Source organism: Blennius ocellaris (assembly GCF_963422515.1).
Source record: "Blennius ocellaris genome assembly, chromosome: 1".
NCBI lineage: Eukaryota > Metazoa > Chordata > Actinopteri > Blenniiformes > Blenniidae > Blennius > Blennius ocellaris.
Genome location: NC_137650.1, coordinates 10,788,434 through 10,804,419, shown reverse-complemented (window position 1 = coordinate 10,804,419; position 15,986 = coordinate 10,788,434). Strand labels below are relative to the sequence as shown.

The 15,986-nt window shown below is 43.5% G+C and overlaps 1 protein-coding gene across 1 annotated transcript in view; it reads left to right on the top strand.

Moving 5' to 3' along the window:
* The first annotated feature begins 4,073 nt into the window (after positions 1-4,073).
* adcy7 (adenylate cyclase 7) overlaps positions 4,074-15,986 on the top strand; it is a 33,658-nt gene continuing 21,745 nt past the window's right edge. The window contains exons 1-4 of the mRNA XM_080521030.1: positions 4,074-4,688; positions 9,287-9,484; positions 9,622-9,786; positions 12,740-12,889. Coding sequence (XP_080377156.1) covers positions 4,524-4,688; positions 9,287-9,484; positions 9,622-9,786; positions 12,740-12,889 — 678 coding nt within the window. The 5' untranslated portion in view covers positions 4,074-4,523. The remainder of the gene's footprint in view (positions 4,689-9,286; positions 9,485-9,621; positions 9,787-12,739; positions 12,890-15,986) is intronic.

Here is a 15,986-nt window from a genome sequence, read left to right as displayed (position 1 = left end):
AAGAATGAAACTGATAGAATTGGGTACAAAAACAGCTCAAAATGTAATGAAACGTTTGCCATCCTGTACATATGAAACTTTAGAAGCGGCGTTGGCCTCATTTTAAAGGTTGAACATGATTTATGACTCCAAATAACTATTTATTTGGTGGAAAATGACAAAAAAAACCCCCGACTCTTTTCAGTTATAAAGGTTGCAGTGTAGTTTCCCAACCAGCCCGTTTTCCACATTCACAGCAGTCACGTTGTCGTTCTCCTGAGCTGAAACACACGCATTGAGAGAGCGAGAGAGAGAGAGAGAGAGAGAGAGAGAGAGAGAGAAAGAGCTCCAAACCTCTGTCGCACGTCACCCCCTCTTTTCTTTGACACAGCCACCGGTGCGTTCCTGCCGCTCCGAAGCAAGAGCTCAGTGACGTCGGTTGGTTTTTGTGCGGCTGCTGTCGGAGGATTCAGTGACGCCAGTTTTATAAGGGTTCTATGCCGTTTCTCTCAGTTGCCAAGCTTTTCGAGGGAAAGCGCTGCCAGTGGGTTCAGGAGAAACTCTGCTCTATTGAGGCGCACTTCCCTCCCTGTCTGTTCCTCTCGGCTCGCTGCTCCGAGCACAGCAACAGGTCCCATGGCGCTGCTTTCCTTCTTTTGCTATGGTTACTTTAGCAGCAGCAGCTTTAACATCTGGTGAATGGGAATCTCTCGCAGTGTCGAATGATTGTGTCTAAAAAGCAGGACGGACCCCCGAAACCTTGGCACCTGTTTCAACAATGGAGGTCAGATCTCCATTGTTGAACATCTTTCTTTTTTTTAAAGTTTTTTAATTTTTTTGTTCTGTGTAAATGAATTATTGGGGAGTTTATAGTCATACTGGCTTCAGTCCGCCATTGCTCCTCACATTGTTTTACTCTGTGGTTTTTTTCAGAGCGCTTGAGAAAGTCTAACAAACCATAAAAGCCAGTGTGTTCGCGGGGACAGGGATTAAACTAAACACCTAAATCAGGATTACTGCCTGAAAACTTGTGTGGCCTCGCAGCCAAGGATTTTTCAATAAAAGTGTCTTTATTTAAAATTGTTTTCTTCTGGCATTGAGCCTATGTAAATCCTCCAGGTGCACATCCCAATATTTAGATAACTAATCCCATCAGAAAGTGCAATGAAATCAGCCATTTAATTTCAACTTAAAGCCCCCCCCCCCCAAATGTACAGGATCTAAATTAAAAGTAGTCTTTAATGCCTGCCGTTTGTCGGTGGAACTGCGGGAGGGTAGTTGTGGAGCACAACATTAGCATAGTGGAGTGAGCAGCTCCACAGAGGCCACCTGCAGCTGCTCGGTCATCTTCAATGCCAAGGTTGGTGGTTCGACGCCACAATTTCATCTGGTGCAGCACAAATACTGTGCTGATGATATTACGAAACACCGGAATTTCTCTTTGCGCCGCCTTGACATTCGGTGCACTCAATTCTTCAAAATTATGACTGAGCATCCCGTGTTTTATGTTGTGAACACATTTGTTCCCTCCTTGAAAACTGCCTTTCCATCCAGCTAAAACCAGTCTGGACTCATCAGTGCTAAATGATCACGCGTCAAGACTTCTGGATCATCTAAAAAAAGTCTAATTGAAGATCTCTTCTGATGTTCCTGTCATGTTTTGGTCCTTTTCAGGTCTCCAATGACAGCCTTAAAACATTATCTCCTGTCTCTCCTTTGTATTATTTTCAATGTAATTTACCATGACCAATAGAAGAACGCCTGGAAAACAGAGTCTTCTGGAAAATCAGGCTTTTCTGTTAATAATGTGTTTTATCTAATATCTGAACTCAACACATGTTATATGCTTTCACCTCCAGGTGAAACATTCAAGTAATTGAAATGTGAAATGAATGTCTTTTGTTTGTCATTACCCTGCAAATCCTGCAAATGATCAGGATGAAAGAAAGTGATTACTTTGCCTCATTGTGCAGTATTTTCTTAAGTAGGTAGGTTTGAAGACATCACACAGTGTCCTTGAGACCTGCTCTTTGTTTGACGGCGTCTCTCGCCTTCCCTCACCGCTACGAACCGTCTGGACTGTTTGCGTTGCGTCTGAACTGCTTCATACACCCGGTTCAGATTTCCCTCTGCTTTAGTTTTTCCACTGACTTGTTCCAGTACCATCGGCTGGCCAGCACTTTTACCCCAACTCCACAGTCCCATGCAGGCGATCATTAAAGTTCCCGATGTATTTATCCCGGCCTCGCTTGCTTTGTTACCATGACATTTATAGTAACAAGTGCGACTGAGAGCGAATCGGTCGCTCCCAGGTTTGAGAACCAGACATTGTGTTTGGCCGTCATGTGGAGTAAACGACTCCCTCGGTATAGAGCCACTGAACATCAATGCAGGCTCCCTTTCTTACGTACCAGCTGGCTTTTTATTGATGCAGGTTGACGGCACCGTACCCCACCACTGCCGTGGCCTTTGTTTTTGTTTTTGTTTTGTTTTTTATCTCTCTGTTCACCCCACTGATTTTACTGCCTTCAGACGTAATACCTGCTCAGCGTCGGCAGCGACAATGAAAGGGAAACTTAAGAGTGGCTGTAAAGCAGCGATCACACCCATGAACATTTTAACTCTACTAACTCTTAGGCACTGACCCTTCGTTCACACACAATCTAATAGGTCTGCTTTTAACCCCACCCCTTTACTTTTTTTTACAGCACATAGCACCTGTTGCAGTTGCTACGTGAGACACGAACATGAAGCAGCGTCCTGCACACACGAGATAATTAAATGGAGAGAACGAGGTTTTTATTGACAGCAGTGCCAAGTTCATATTGTTTCCATTGATCTTAAAGCCTGCGTCTCCTCCTCCCTGCCAGACAAATATGTACAGGAAAGCCAGTGATACGCAGCTACATGCAGATCGTCTTGTTCTTCAGCAAAGGTCCTGCATTGCTTTGCAAGGATTTTAATCTCAATGTGATTAATCTACTTCACCTTTCCTTCATCCCAGACTTTGTCGTCCTTGTCTTGTACAGTATGGTGATATAGACCCACACAGCTTGAGTTGTTTAAAGAGAAAACATGTAACAATGCTGCTTTCAGGAGACAATTAACTCTGAATGGAAGCTTGTTTCACATCGACAGTTGTCTCTTTGTAAATTAACTACACGAACCTCAGGTGGATTGTTGGCTCTCTATTAAATCTTTAGAAATGGATAATTGGAATGTTCTTGAAGACATCCCAACTGATTCGTCGAAGCAGAAATATACCGAGAGCATGTTAACAGAGACAGTTTAAGGGCTTTAAAGTGAAACTGAGAAGTAACGTTCAGATTGATTCACTCTCCAGACAGGTTTCAATCTGGTCTAAGTATTGCTGATTTAAAAAACAAACTTGATCCAATACTTTCTTTGATCCATTCCACCCCTTTGGGAAAATTATGACAAAAGGCCTTCCTCTTGTTTACATGTGTGCAGTTGTAGGTCACATAAATCGATCGATTCCCTCAGTTTGTCTACTTTTATGACGGAAACCTCAGCCTGGGATCCGTCTCGGCTGGGAAGTCCGACGCTTATGTGTGTTTGTGTAGAAGTCCTGGCCATGATGTGGTGTCACTCAGCTAATGGTTCCTAATGCGAGCGGCTCTCACTCCCCGGTGCGGTTATCATTACAGCTGCTTCCCATGAAAGCTGCGGCCAAAACACTGCAGTGTCCAGGGTAGAAATGGGGCTTTCTGGATTTGGACATTTGCGTGGTGCAGGTATGAGTAAGCTTGTGCTCATCAAGGTCTCTGGATATTTACATCTGGCTCCCACAATGTTCCCAGTGAATCACTTCAATGTCTGATTACTTTCTTTGTATCAGTCAGTTTTACAAATGTCCCCTTAAGCAATAATTCCTCTCGATTGCGTGGATTGAACCGTGACTTGGAAGCTTGTATCAGTTTGTGTGTGTGTGCTCATTTTCTTATCTTCTCCTCCTCATTCCAGGTGCCTGAATCCTGGCGGGATCCCCGTTGACCTTTGTTGCCCCCCCACCCCCCTCCTCATCAGCTCCTGTTCTCCTCCTGCTCTTCCTCCATACCCGCTCTCTCCTCCCCTTTCAAAAACAAGAAGAAGAAAAAAAAAAAAACCCGCTCCCCTCCTACTGTGTGTCTCCCTGTCTCGGGCTTATTACTCAAACCCTCTGAAGAGAGCGACACAGTAGCTGGCAGAGGATGAAGCGGGTCCGCTTGCCAACAGCAGACAGAGGATAGAAGACACAAAAGGACTAGCGAAGTGTAGAGAGACTGTGAGCGAGGCTGAGGGGACAACTAGTGCACAGAGCCACTGCAAAACAGAGGGAAGCAACAACAGCCATCAAGATGCTCCGTCGAAGAAAAGATACACGTTTCACTTGAGCGTCATGAGGTAGCAAGGACCTGCAAGCATCACCAACTGTGGAACTCTTTTTTTTTTTTTTTACCCCTCTCCCCCCCTCCATAAACCTCTGGCTTACCAAACTACACTTGGAGACGTCTGCTATGCCCGTGTGAGTCGTGTCAGTCGCCATGCCAGCCAAGGGAAAGTACCTGCTGAATAATCAGGAGCTGAAAAATGAGGCACTGTACCGCAAGTTTTCCTGCATCAGCCAGTATCAGCCTCTGGTGCTCCTGCTGGGCCTCTCCATGCTCTGCTGTGGGATCCTCCTCATCCTCTTCTTCGCCCTTCGACTGGTGAGTCCTCGGCAACCACGCCACCACAGCAGGGTATCAGACGATGGCATGAATAAATGTCACTTTAATCTTCACCTCTGGCAGCAGATTTTACTTAATACGTGTAATCTTTCCTGTCCGACGCCGCTCAGGCCTGGGAAAAGAGACATTTGGCATTGGTCACTAGTTGCTGTGGAGTCTTGCACAGGAATTATGAATATTTTACGCAAGAAGCAACAATAACTTTTTTTAAATGCTTGGAGAAAAACAATGCTTTTTTGAAATGTTTGGAGAAAAACAATACTTGTTTTGATCATGATTTTGGGGCTTTATTTTTTTTTAAGGAAATCTCTCAAATCCTGGTTCATAATTATCATTATGAGTTTTCCTTCTGTCCTCCTAATAAACTTTAAAAAACAATCTTTTAATTGTGCATTGGTGCCAAATAAGACAGTTTCCTGCACCTTGAACTTACAAAATACTGCTTGATAATTCTCATTTTAGTGGAAAATAACTACTGAAAGACTCACCAAAAGACATAATTACCTGTTGCAGGCCTTCTTTCTGGAAGAGAAGTTGTCACATTACGAAGTGAAGCGAGAGAAGAAAGAAGAAAGGGAAGCGGGTTTATGTGAAGGATTGCATCAATCAGGAGGAGTCATAGAAAGCCTACATACATGAAAGCCTGACAGATGTTTGTGTGAAGCTATGAACAGTACACATGTTAACATTAGATACAGAGGATATCACCTTTGTGCTTCAACCACATACCTTCTGTGATTTAACACAGTTTCCTTCAGGAACACATTACAATAGCAGGTGAACTGAGTGTTAATTATGTGTTAAAATCTTATTCAAGGGTTTGTGTCACATGTATTCACCAGCTCCCGTAATCACAACCTGGGTCAGTGATGTGTTATTCTCTCCATCTGTACTTGATGAAATTATGTTAGATAACCAAATTATAACACGCCTAGATCGACGTAATTGCGAGCTGCGATGCTCGTGATAAGAAACCGCATTTTCAAGTGCCTCGTTTCAGCCACAGTTGAGAAGATCCATAACAGTAATAACATCTGTGGGTTCGGGTGGCAGTTTTCCAGCACATGCACACTTCACATGACTAAACAGCCTGGAGTAGGACCCGTTATGAAGAGCCAGTGGATCCCACCACAAGGACAACTTTCATTGATGATGACCACAGTTTATTCACATTTCAATATCTTTTCTCTCCCTAACCATTTTCTTTAATAGGAAGCCAATGTTTATGTATATGTTGGGGTCAACACAGACATCACTTTGTCATTTCTTGTCTGGATGCACCTGGATTTAATCAAAAATTGTGCACGGACATTTCTTATGTTATTTTAGTACAGCAGTAAAGGGACTTTTATTTTATGGCACATTGTCCATGATCATTCACATTTGCCCATTCATTCAGACAAGCACACCCACAGTGCTTTGCTAAAGGAACATGGTTGGAGTGAGATGAGAGATCGTTTTAAAAAACAGTCCAACATAGCCTTTTAGAATTAATACTCATTTTATCAAAGACAGAAATGAATGTAATGTGAATGTAACAGGATACATTCAAATATATATATATATATTTACAGTAGTCTTAACAGGTGTAACAGGCACAATGTGCCTTTATGTAATGATGAACCAACTTCACTTCCACCTCCAGAGTAAAAGATTCCAACCAACTTGCCTTTAAAAGTACTTTTGTTGCTGATGAATCCCGACATGCATTGTTAAGAACACCTTTTAATGTAAAATATCTCAGGAGATGCAACTTCAACCTCAATTTGCTTCTTAGCAAGAGATTATAGGGCTGCATGAGGTTTTTGAAGTAATAGTCACACCTCCACTCTCAATGCATGAAAGTTTGCAGCGCTGCTTTTAGACTACAGGTATAAGTATAGTGAGTAACAAAGTTCAGGAAGCTTCAAACCCGAAATCCATTAAACCAAAGTATACCGCATCAACAGTTGCTGTTGGCGTCCAGTTTCATGGGGTAAAAGCAATACTTAAACAGTAAATACCTGTGTGTGGTGGACTGGTGACCTATCCTTCACCGCAGGCTGCTGTAGCCCCCCCCCCCCTCAATACAGCGAGTGTAAACGACAGATCAGTGGCTAGATGGACGGATCAATGTCCAGTATCGGGTCATACTGAATCACACCTCTTTGGAAGGCACCGTGTCGCGTTAATGTCTTGTGAAGTTTCGACGCCGCGGTCCGTTGGGATTCAGTCGATTTTGAAAAATGTGAAATGAAGAACTCTCCATGGCTACTCAAATGAAGCTCTCGCACATCATTGTGGAAGTGGAGATGAGTTGGTGATTGTGTAACTGTTTGAATGCCAAGGAGGCCACTGCTAAAATAGACATGCATATTTCTTTTTGGCTTTTACTGGATTACATAATAGGAGAAAGGAAACAGCATGTAAGCAATCAAGTGCATGTTCCATAGAACAAATGGGACATTTCTGTCGGGGATTTTTTCTCTCCTGCCTCTGCACACAGGAAGACCAGAGGTCATGTTCAGCTCCAGAGTGCTCAAAATATGCTCAGAATACTTGAACTCCAGTCTTTTTTCACCGAAGCACAATCTCCTCGTTGAATACGCGACCCTGCTGCAGGCAAAATTTAGCTTTGTGTGCTTTTGTTTCGAATATGAAAAGAGGAGAATGGATCTAGAAGGAGCTCGGGAAATAAAATGGTGGTTTAAACAATGCGGCTGTCAGTGTGCAGACGGTATAATTGTTGCCGCCGACTGTGACAGGAAAAGGCAGGTATTCATTGACTTCTGCTGATCTGCTGGGCTTTGTTGATTTTGGCGGGGTGGCAGCCGGCGGCCCCCTCCGTCAGTCCGGCCGGGCGCACGGCCCCGTCGCTGAGGATTCTATTACTTTCTCCATGCTGGAAAAACCACCCTAACCTTCCTCCTATTGTGCTGCTGCTGACGTTCTGACACGCTCCTTTATTCTTATGTTTCACACTCAGACAATAGCTCCGTCCCTCATGTTTACACTGTGCATGTGCACTCGCAAACACTGATTTCATATCTGGCACGCACACAGACACACACACACACACAGTTCGTAGTCCTGTGATTTTCTTGTCTTATTTCGACATCAAATATGCAAAATCTGCTCACTCTCCCTCGTTCCATCACTCACTGCCTCTTGTTCCCTTCTTTCTTCTCAGCTGTCTCTCCCACACACACACAGTTGCCGGGGGTACGGAGTAGTCAGGAGAAAATGTTGACACGGAGCGTGTATTACAGTGTTGCTAAACGCAAAGGAGGGGCAGGATGACGCTCGGAGGTTGGGAGGCGGCCACCGGTGTCAGAAAGTCACCGTCGACTTATATAACGCCTCTCCGGCGGTGGATGTTGGGTGGACGGCGAGAGGGAAACCAGCAGGACTTGTACCTCCGTTCTCATTCCTGGATTTGATGAAAGGGCAGTTTTAAGCAGTCTGTAGTTTGGATTCTTTTAATGTTAATCCAAATATAGTGTGTTTGCATGTGAGCCTTAGAAGGAATTTCGTGGTCAACACAGACGACTGTTGCTTTGTTTCTCACCAGATCTTTGTTTCTCTCTTCAAAAGTCGGGTGTATGAAGATAAAGATTTTTTTTTTTTATATACAAGTAAAACATATAGCTCCGTGGACAGGGTCGAACCTCATAGCTGCATTTGTTCTTTTTTTTTGTTCTTTTTTTGAAATCTCCGGTTGATGTAAAATAATTGCTCTTTTTTTTTTCTTCTTTTTTTTTGACTACAAAAAGGTTTTGTCAAGACTCACTGCTGCACGGGGAGCGGGAAGTGCTTTAGTCCACATTTGGCCTTTTCCAGTGCTGCCATGGTTACCAGAAAGCTCCTCATACAATGCAGAGATAGCCTTCTCCTCGCAGAGATCTATTAACACTGACTTTGTGTGTCTGTCTCACTCTTGAGCACTCCGTTAACCCCTTGTTTTCCCTCGTGCGCTCCCTCCAATGCCTTACGCTCTTTCTCCCCAGGAAAACGCCCGTGTCCGTTGACATAAACGTAGTTTGCTGCCTCCGCTTTACGCTTTACAGCGGTGACATTTTCTACACAAACAAGCTCACGGGCAGGCTTCTTGTTGCACGCACATGTGCACAAACACGCCGTCTATCCACTGTACGGTAATTCAATCAGGAAGACGGTGGCCTGGAGCGCCCGGGACACGGAGCAGAAGCAGATGTGAATGAAAGCAGTCTGTAATCGTACCGCGGCTGCGACGCTCAGGCTGATGATCACCGTCTGTCTCCAGAGTCGTATTCTTGTTTGGCCCTCGGGTTTGACGATGCAAGAGCAACACTAAACTATTAAACAATGAGCTGCTCAATGTACCTGGTTAATATTTGGTAAATCCTTCGTGACAGGTTAATGTTAATGTTAAAGCATTTGTAACTGTGTACCTGCAACTCATTTGCAACTCTATTAAACGTCTCAAATCATATAAAGTTGTGTGGAAACGGCACCACAGGTCACCGTACCACAGTGCCATGTTAAACTGGCAATAACTGCTCAGGCCTGTGTGACTTTAATTAAATGTGTGTTTATTTTCCTGTCCGCCGCCGCCGCAGAGCGCAGAGGAACATTGTGCCTTTGTGAGCGTGGTGAGCGGCAGCCTGTGCGTGTTCCTCGCCGTGTTTGTGCTGGTGTGCACCGACATGCTCTCGCAGCGATGGAGGCGTCTGCTGGGCCTGATCGTCTGGGCCACGCACCTCACCCTGGGGTACACCTTCATCTTCAACAGCCGCGTCATCCTGCCTTGGGACCAGGTAGGTTCGGCTCACGGGGAACAGTTTTTTTCTTTTCTGGGAGAAAAGTAGATTTGTTTTCACGGGAGAATTTTGGAGCGGAGACCTAAACACACGCGTGTGAACGAATGGCTGAATCGTTTCCTTTGTGTTTCCAGGTGCCTTTCTTCCTCTTCATCATTTTCACGGTGTACACCATGCTGCCGTTCCAGCTGTGGTACGCCGTGGTGTTGAGTGTCATTTCCTCCCTGTCCCACATATTGGCCCTGACACTCCACCTCACCCTTTACAGCGAGAAGACCCCTCCCTATCTCGCCCACCAGGTAAAAACCCATTTCACAGTTATTTTGCTTCATGTTCGAAGGGCTATTTTTGTATTAAAGCAGTGTCACATACACTGAAGAGGGCAGTATTTTTTAGAATTCTGAAAAGATTGAGCTCACTTTCTGTTGAATCGACTCGTGAAACGATTCATAGTTTTATGCACATTGTAAGACGGCTTTATTTATTTGTTTGTTTATTATATCCTAATGGTCTGCTGTCCAAGTTGCCATGGCTTGCTGTGGTGACCCCCGGTAACAGAGGGCAGCTGCCGTTGATCTCCACTGTATCCTGAGCAAAGTTATGAAGGAACTATTCCCGTATTTTCCGGACGATAAGCTGCGACTTTTTTCCAACGCTTTGAACCCTGCGGCTTATAACACGATGCGGCTAATTTATGAATTTTTACGGGTTAAAAGGCTTCATGTCGCCAGATTCTACTTCCACATGTGGATACATGCTGTTTTTAGCGCCTCTGCTTCGCCAAAACCTGACTTAAAAGTGACATTTCTGCTCTTCGTAAGCTCAGTTAGGGTTAGAAATCTTGGCTGAGAAATCTTCCTCCTCAGAATCACAATCGGCAAATAACCGATAAAATACTTTATCAACAGAAACACTTGGCGATTATGTATCTGTCTCTCTGTGTCTCTCTCTGTCTGCAGGCTTAGTAGCAGGTGCACTACGTGCACCTCACAGCGTTGTGTGCAGGAATTGTCAGCACTGTTAAAGACAAATTTGTGAGAATTGATGAAAATATGAGGAATCCCCGTGTTCCTGCAGTGAAATTCCTGCCCTGTTGCAACGTGGACGCCTGTGGCTTATAGTCAAGTGCGGCTTATATATGTTTGTTTTTTTTCTTTTCGCTCTATAGTGTGGAATGTGATTGAATTATACAGCACACACTTTTCTTCAACTCTCTGTCACGACTTGGGAAGTCAGATGACCTGTTGCTGGAGCTTTGTGAGCAATATTGTTCTAATCTAGTCTGAAGTAGGATTCCAGCTGCTTGTTTAATGACACGGCAAATGTTTTATTTTGGTGACAGATTTGAACTGCAGGAAGGCCAGTTTATGTTTTTTTTTGTTTTTTTCTTTAATCTTAGATTTTGACAAAATCTAAACTTTTTGGGGATTGGTTTGAATGATTGACGTTATTGCCAAATTAGCGCTCAAATTCATGGGAGTCAAACTCTCAGCTTTGTAATGTCGGGCCTGTTTGAAACAAGATCCAGTGATCATGTGTCTCTTCCTACAAGCTGAGAAACAGATGCTTCATTAGGCAGCTTCACTAAACATACATTTAAATCAGTGACAGTAAGAAAAGTAGCCTGAGTGGTGCCAAAATGTTACCAGAACCATCTGGAATACAAGCCTGCCAAACAGAAATTACCAAAAGAAGAAACCGCTATCAGCTGAGTACCACATATTTCAGTATTTTTACATTCTTTCAGGAACACTTTATAACCGGATCTTGCAGCCCTCAGGCCTCCCACGGGGGTTACAACATTGCATTTCAGCCAATTTTCTATAATATTACAATTCTCTCATGTTACTTCTCCATCAGAAAACTGAGAATTAACAGAAATTCGGTGACATTTACTGGAGCCGACTCCACAGAGGAGCCATCAACGTCAGAGGAGACCCCTCTCACCCCGTCACCTCCCCTTCACCTCGCTCCCCTCGGGCTGTTGTGACTTCTCAGGCCCACTATGACTGTCACGCTGCTATTCTCAGTGATTGCCAAGCTGAATTTCATCATATTTTATGTACATTGACAATAAAGGCATTTAATCTAAAAAAAAAAAAAAAAGCTGTAATGTGACCACAAAAGAGCATTATTAAACACTAAACATTCCATTATTCCAGCCAAACTACAATGCAGTGAGATTATTTCCTGGTGGTTTTGTTGCTTCTGCGCCACATCCTGAAGAGTGTCTTATCAAAGATGGCCTATGTTTGTGTTCCACAATTTTGAAGCTTGCTAAATCATTTTTTCTCGCCTGTTTCTAAGGCAAAATGTTGAAGACCTGTTTCATATTTTATTCTGTGCCATTTCTGTTGGTAGGCCTTTCCGAAGATTCTTGCAGTGTGTGCATACTCCATTTGAACAGAGACATTTGTTCTGTTTCCCAGAGCTGTGAGAAGAGAGGCATGTCCTTCCTTTCCCTTGTTTGGGGTTTCTCACAGATTGTTCATTGCTCATCATCTGGGAAGAAGTTTATTCTCATGTGGTGTCTGATGATGGTTGTGAGATTGGTCTCAAATTGAAAGTGGGCATGGTTAAAGTGGGGAAATTCAGCACTACTCGTGGTTTATGTAATATGCTGGACAGATGGGTCTTGGTTCTTAAGAAAGACAACAAAGTTATGTGTGGTCATGAAGTGTGTCTCCAACTTTAATGTACAGAGGTGTGTACTCTCCTGGGAGGATAAGGAGAAAAAAAAGTGCACCGGGGTGGTTTGTCCACATTGACCACGCCCACTTCTGATTTGTGATAAATCACATAATAGTTGTCAGACGACGTATGGACAAGAAGCTGCGTAAACTCCCAAACCAGGGCTGTGAGAACATCATTATGTCATATTTGTCTTGCAGTCTTGAGAGTTAAAACTGTGTCTCTGTTCTTGTGAAGTACAAGTACACATGTGGCCACTTTGGATTGGATTCGTAATAATTAGTATTAATGCGTGGAAAGCAATTTCTGTGAATGCCATGCATATTATGTCAGGATGTCTCCAATATTGCAGTTACATGAAAATGATTTTATTAATGCTGACCCATGAAGGAGGGACTGATATGTCAAAACCTGACAAATAAGTAAAGAAATCTTTCGATCCAAACGTATTTTGTATTTGACCTGGGCCTGATATGGACATGATATTGAACTGACTCATATATGTAGACTGCAACTCAAGTCTTTCCATTTCTAACGTCCCCTTTGCATCTCTTTGTCCAGCTGCTGTCCAACGCAGTGGTGTTTCTGTGCGGCAGTGTGGTGGGAGCCTTTCATAAAGTCCTGATGGAGAAAACCCTGAGGCAGACTTTCCAGGACACTCTGAGGTGCCTCAGCATGCGGATGAAGCTGGAGATAGAAAAGAGACAGCAGGTTAGTGTCACAGAGCGACTGTTGAGAGGCTGTTTCGTCACGAGCGGGAAGCACTCAGCAACAGCGGCTTTTTGCCCCCAAAATAAAATAACATTCATCATTATGGAACGTTTAGATATTGTTTCCAAGCCTCTTGAACGTTTGGCAGCTTAAACAACAGTGATTCAGTCTCTTAACTATGCATATAAATTTAACAGGAAATGTGTATTTTACCCACAGTGTAACTATTTTCACTGCATTTCCTGCACTGAAAACCTCACTAAGCAGAAACCAACAGTGCAAGCAAGCAAATGATGGAAATAACTCATTCGTAATGGTTAATGCCAAACTCTTATAATTTTATTTTGTCTTTAAGCTTTGCCTTTGGCTGGCCTCCTATTGACTCTCCCATGAATGTTTTCATTGCGACGAACAAATCCGCCTCAAATTAGATTTTCCTCCGATGCTTTTTAAATTAGATGCATCTGCACTGACTTGCTTCGACTTCAGAGGCCGCTTTAAAACAATTTTCTCCCTTTTGTGATTTGTTTTGACTGTCGCTTAGTATGGGGCATAAAGCACGCTGACAGGGAAGCCGTGGCGTTGCCTGGCAGGGCCAAAAGGAATGATATAATCATTAACATTTAAACCTCATGTTGAATTTGAACCCGGAGGCTGGAAAAAGAGGGAGTGAGCGGTACACAAAATGACAAACTCACATTGTGTTCCCACATTAGGTTCAGCAGGAGACTGCGACGTTCCTCCAAAATGTTTGTTGGCGACGCGTAAAGGTTGTGAAAAGTGCATTCAAACCCACGTGATGCTCCTTTTTGACAAAATAAATGTGTTCTCTGAACTGATTCAACCTTTTTTTTTTTCACCCCAAAAATCCCCCATAAATCAGGTTAATGTGGCTCTGCACAATACATGTTTTGGTTTCAATATAAATACTCACCGTGAATAATATAATGTACGGATGCAGACTGAGAAGTAATATTTATAGAGTGCCATGCCTTGCACCCAACCCGCATTTATCAACCGTCTCAGCAAACACCACTTTATGGCAGTGGATATTTTTCATAATGAAAGTGTGTGACGGGGACCGTGAATGGATGAAGGCTGCAGCCCACACACACACACACACACACACACACACACACACACACACACACACACACACACACACACACACACACACACACACACACACACACACACACACGGATACAAAGATTGCTTTGTGTGAGTCTTCAGCCTTTCTGACCTCTCCCACTTTGGTTTGTACATCAGAAAAAGAAAAAGAAAAAAACGATTTCATTCCACAGATCACTGGCTTTGCACTATGTGAAACGGCTAATTTGTGTATTTGCTTTTCTTTTTTCTGCTTATTAAAAAGATAAAAAGTCTGGGCGGTTTAAGTCGAAAAACATTCACCTCTCCAAATGAAACGTCTCAGGAGTCCTTGAGATGTCTTCACGGCCTGGAAAGTTTCCAGAGATGCTCCAGGGAAATAAATAAGACTCATGATAACACACTTGGCCTCTGCAGGAAAGCCATAATGAAAATTATGACACATTACACCTAAAGATCCTGAGATCTGACAGAAGTTAATGACGGCCACAAAGTTGGGCGAATACGGGATGAAAAGCAGTGGGTGCATAACGCGTGTCATTAACTGTAATCACTGCAGGAATAGAATTATAGCCAGAGTGGAGGATGCTTTCATTGTTGCGTGACTTGCAGGAGTAAATGAAAGGATGCAGGACTTGAGTCAAATACCAGACACTATTCAGGCGTTCTTTCTACTTTGTTAAACCCTGGAGACGAGCAGCACGGTCACCTGAAAAATAAAGCTCAATGAAGACGGGAATGGCTTCACAGCTGGAGAGTGGATGACCTGAGGTGGCCTGTCTGGAGCTCAGATGCAAATCCCTTTGAACGTCTGAGCAGCGAGTTGAAAGTTACTGTTAAACACATGCGTCTCCCTTTTTCTCGTCTGATCCGCCACGGGCACATGGAAGGGAAGACGAGAGAAGAGAGAGGTGTGATTTAGTCTGCTGTTTGAAAAGCCGAAGGTCATCCGTCTGATTAGGTGTTGACAAGAGATATTTGGAGTGAATTTTGAAGCAATTTTGTCAAAGTAATTTAGTGTCATCTGCAGTTGAACTGAACAATGAGACGGTGAGGATGTTTCTCTCTCAAGCACAGACATACACAAACACTCAAACATGAATCACCTTTACGTTCACTTTTTAATGAGCGTTGGCAGTAATAACGGATCAAGCCTGGATTCTCTCAGTGGAGCGAGCTGATGTGCCCCGATGCTCCTCGGATTCTGTGAAGACGGATTAATCTTTTTGGGAGATTTTGCCTTTCTGCATTCCTGTCTTCATCAATCCATTGAACTCTGAACACTTCCCAGGAATCTGATTGTTGAGGCAGATCAACACTGATGGGGTTGATCTCTACATCAAATAGCAAATTGCCCTGTATTCAAAACTGAGATGTTTTTTTTTTTTTTCTGCTTTGTCATGCTTTGCTATTGCAGCGTCATTATTGATTAATGTTGGCACAACATAACCGTTATTAGGGATTTATGGGAAGAATTGTCACACTTGTGGATTGATTGTAACGTTATTCTTATTGGTAGCGTACTGATTCCCCAAAACACTGTGCTCGTTCTTAATATTAAACTGGATTTTGTCTTTGCCGAGAAACATTTTCCATTTCAGCCATCGATCGCTCGTTAGTCTGATGAGCGAAGAGCATCCCGTCTCTCTCACTTCTTCTATGAGAGATTGAGCTCATGACTACTTTCAACACTGACACCAAAGTGAGAAAAGCTCATAATGTGATGTTACTGTGTGGAGCGTAGAGAAGCGGACTTGGGATAGACACTTCACAGATTTGAATCCCACTGCTGACAGGAACCTCCAAAACACCGCCTGCTCCCTGTGCGCCGTGCCGTATGTATATATTGTTAAGGTTAACTAGGAATAGGATGGGTTAAATACAGTGAAGGAATTTCTCCAAGGGGAAACCATGTTTCCTAAGTGTGACTGGGATATATTGTAGTGGCGAGCATTCTTTGAAGTCCCAGGATGAGCTTGAGGGCCTT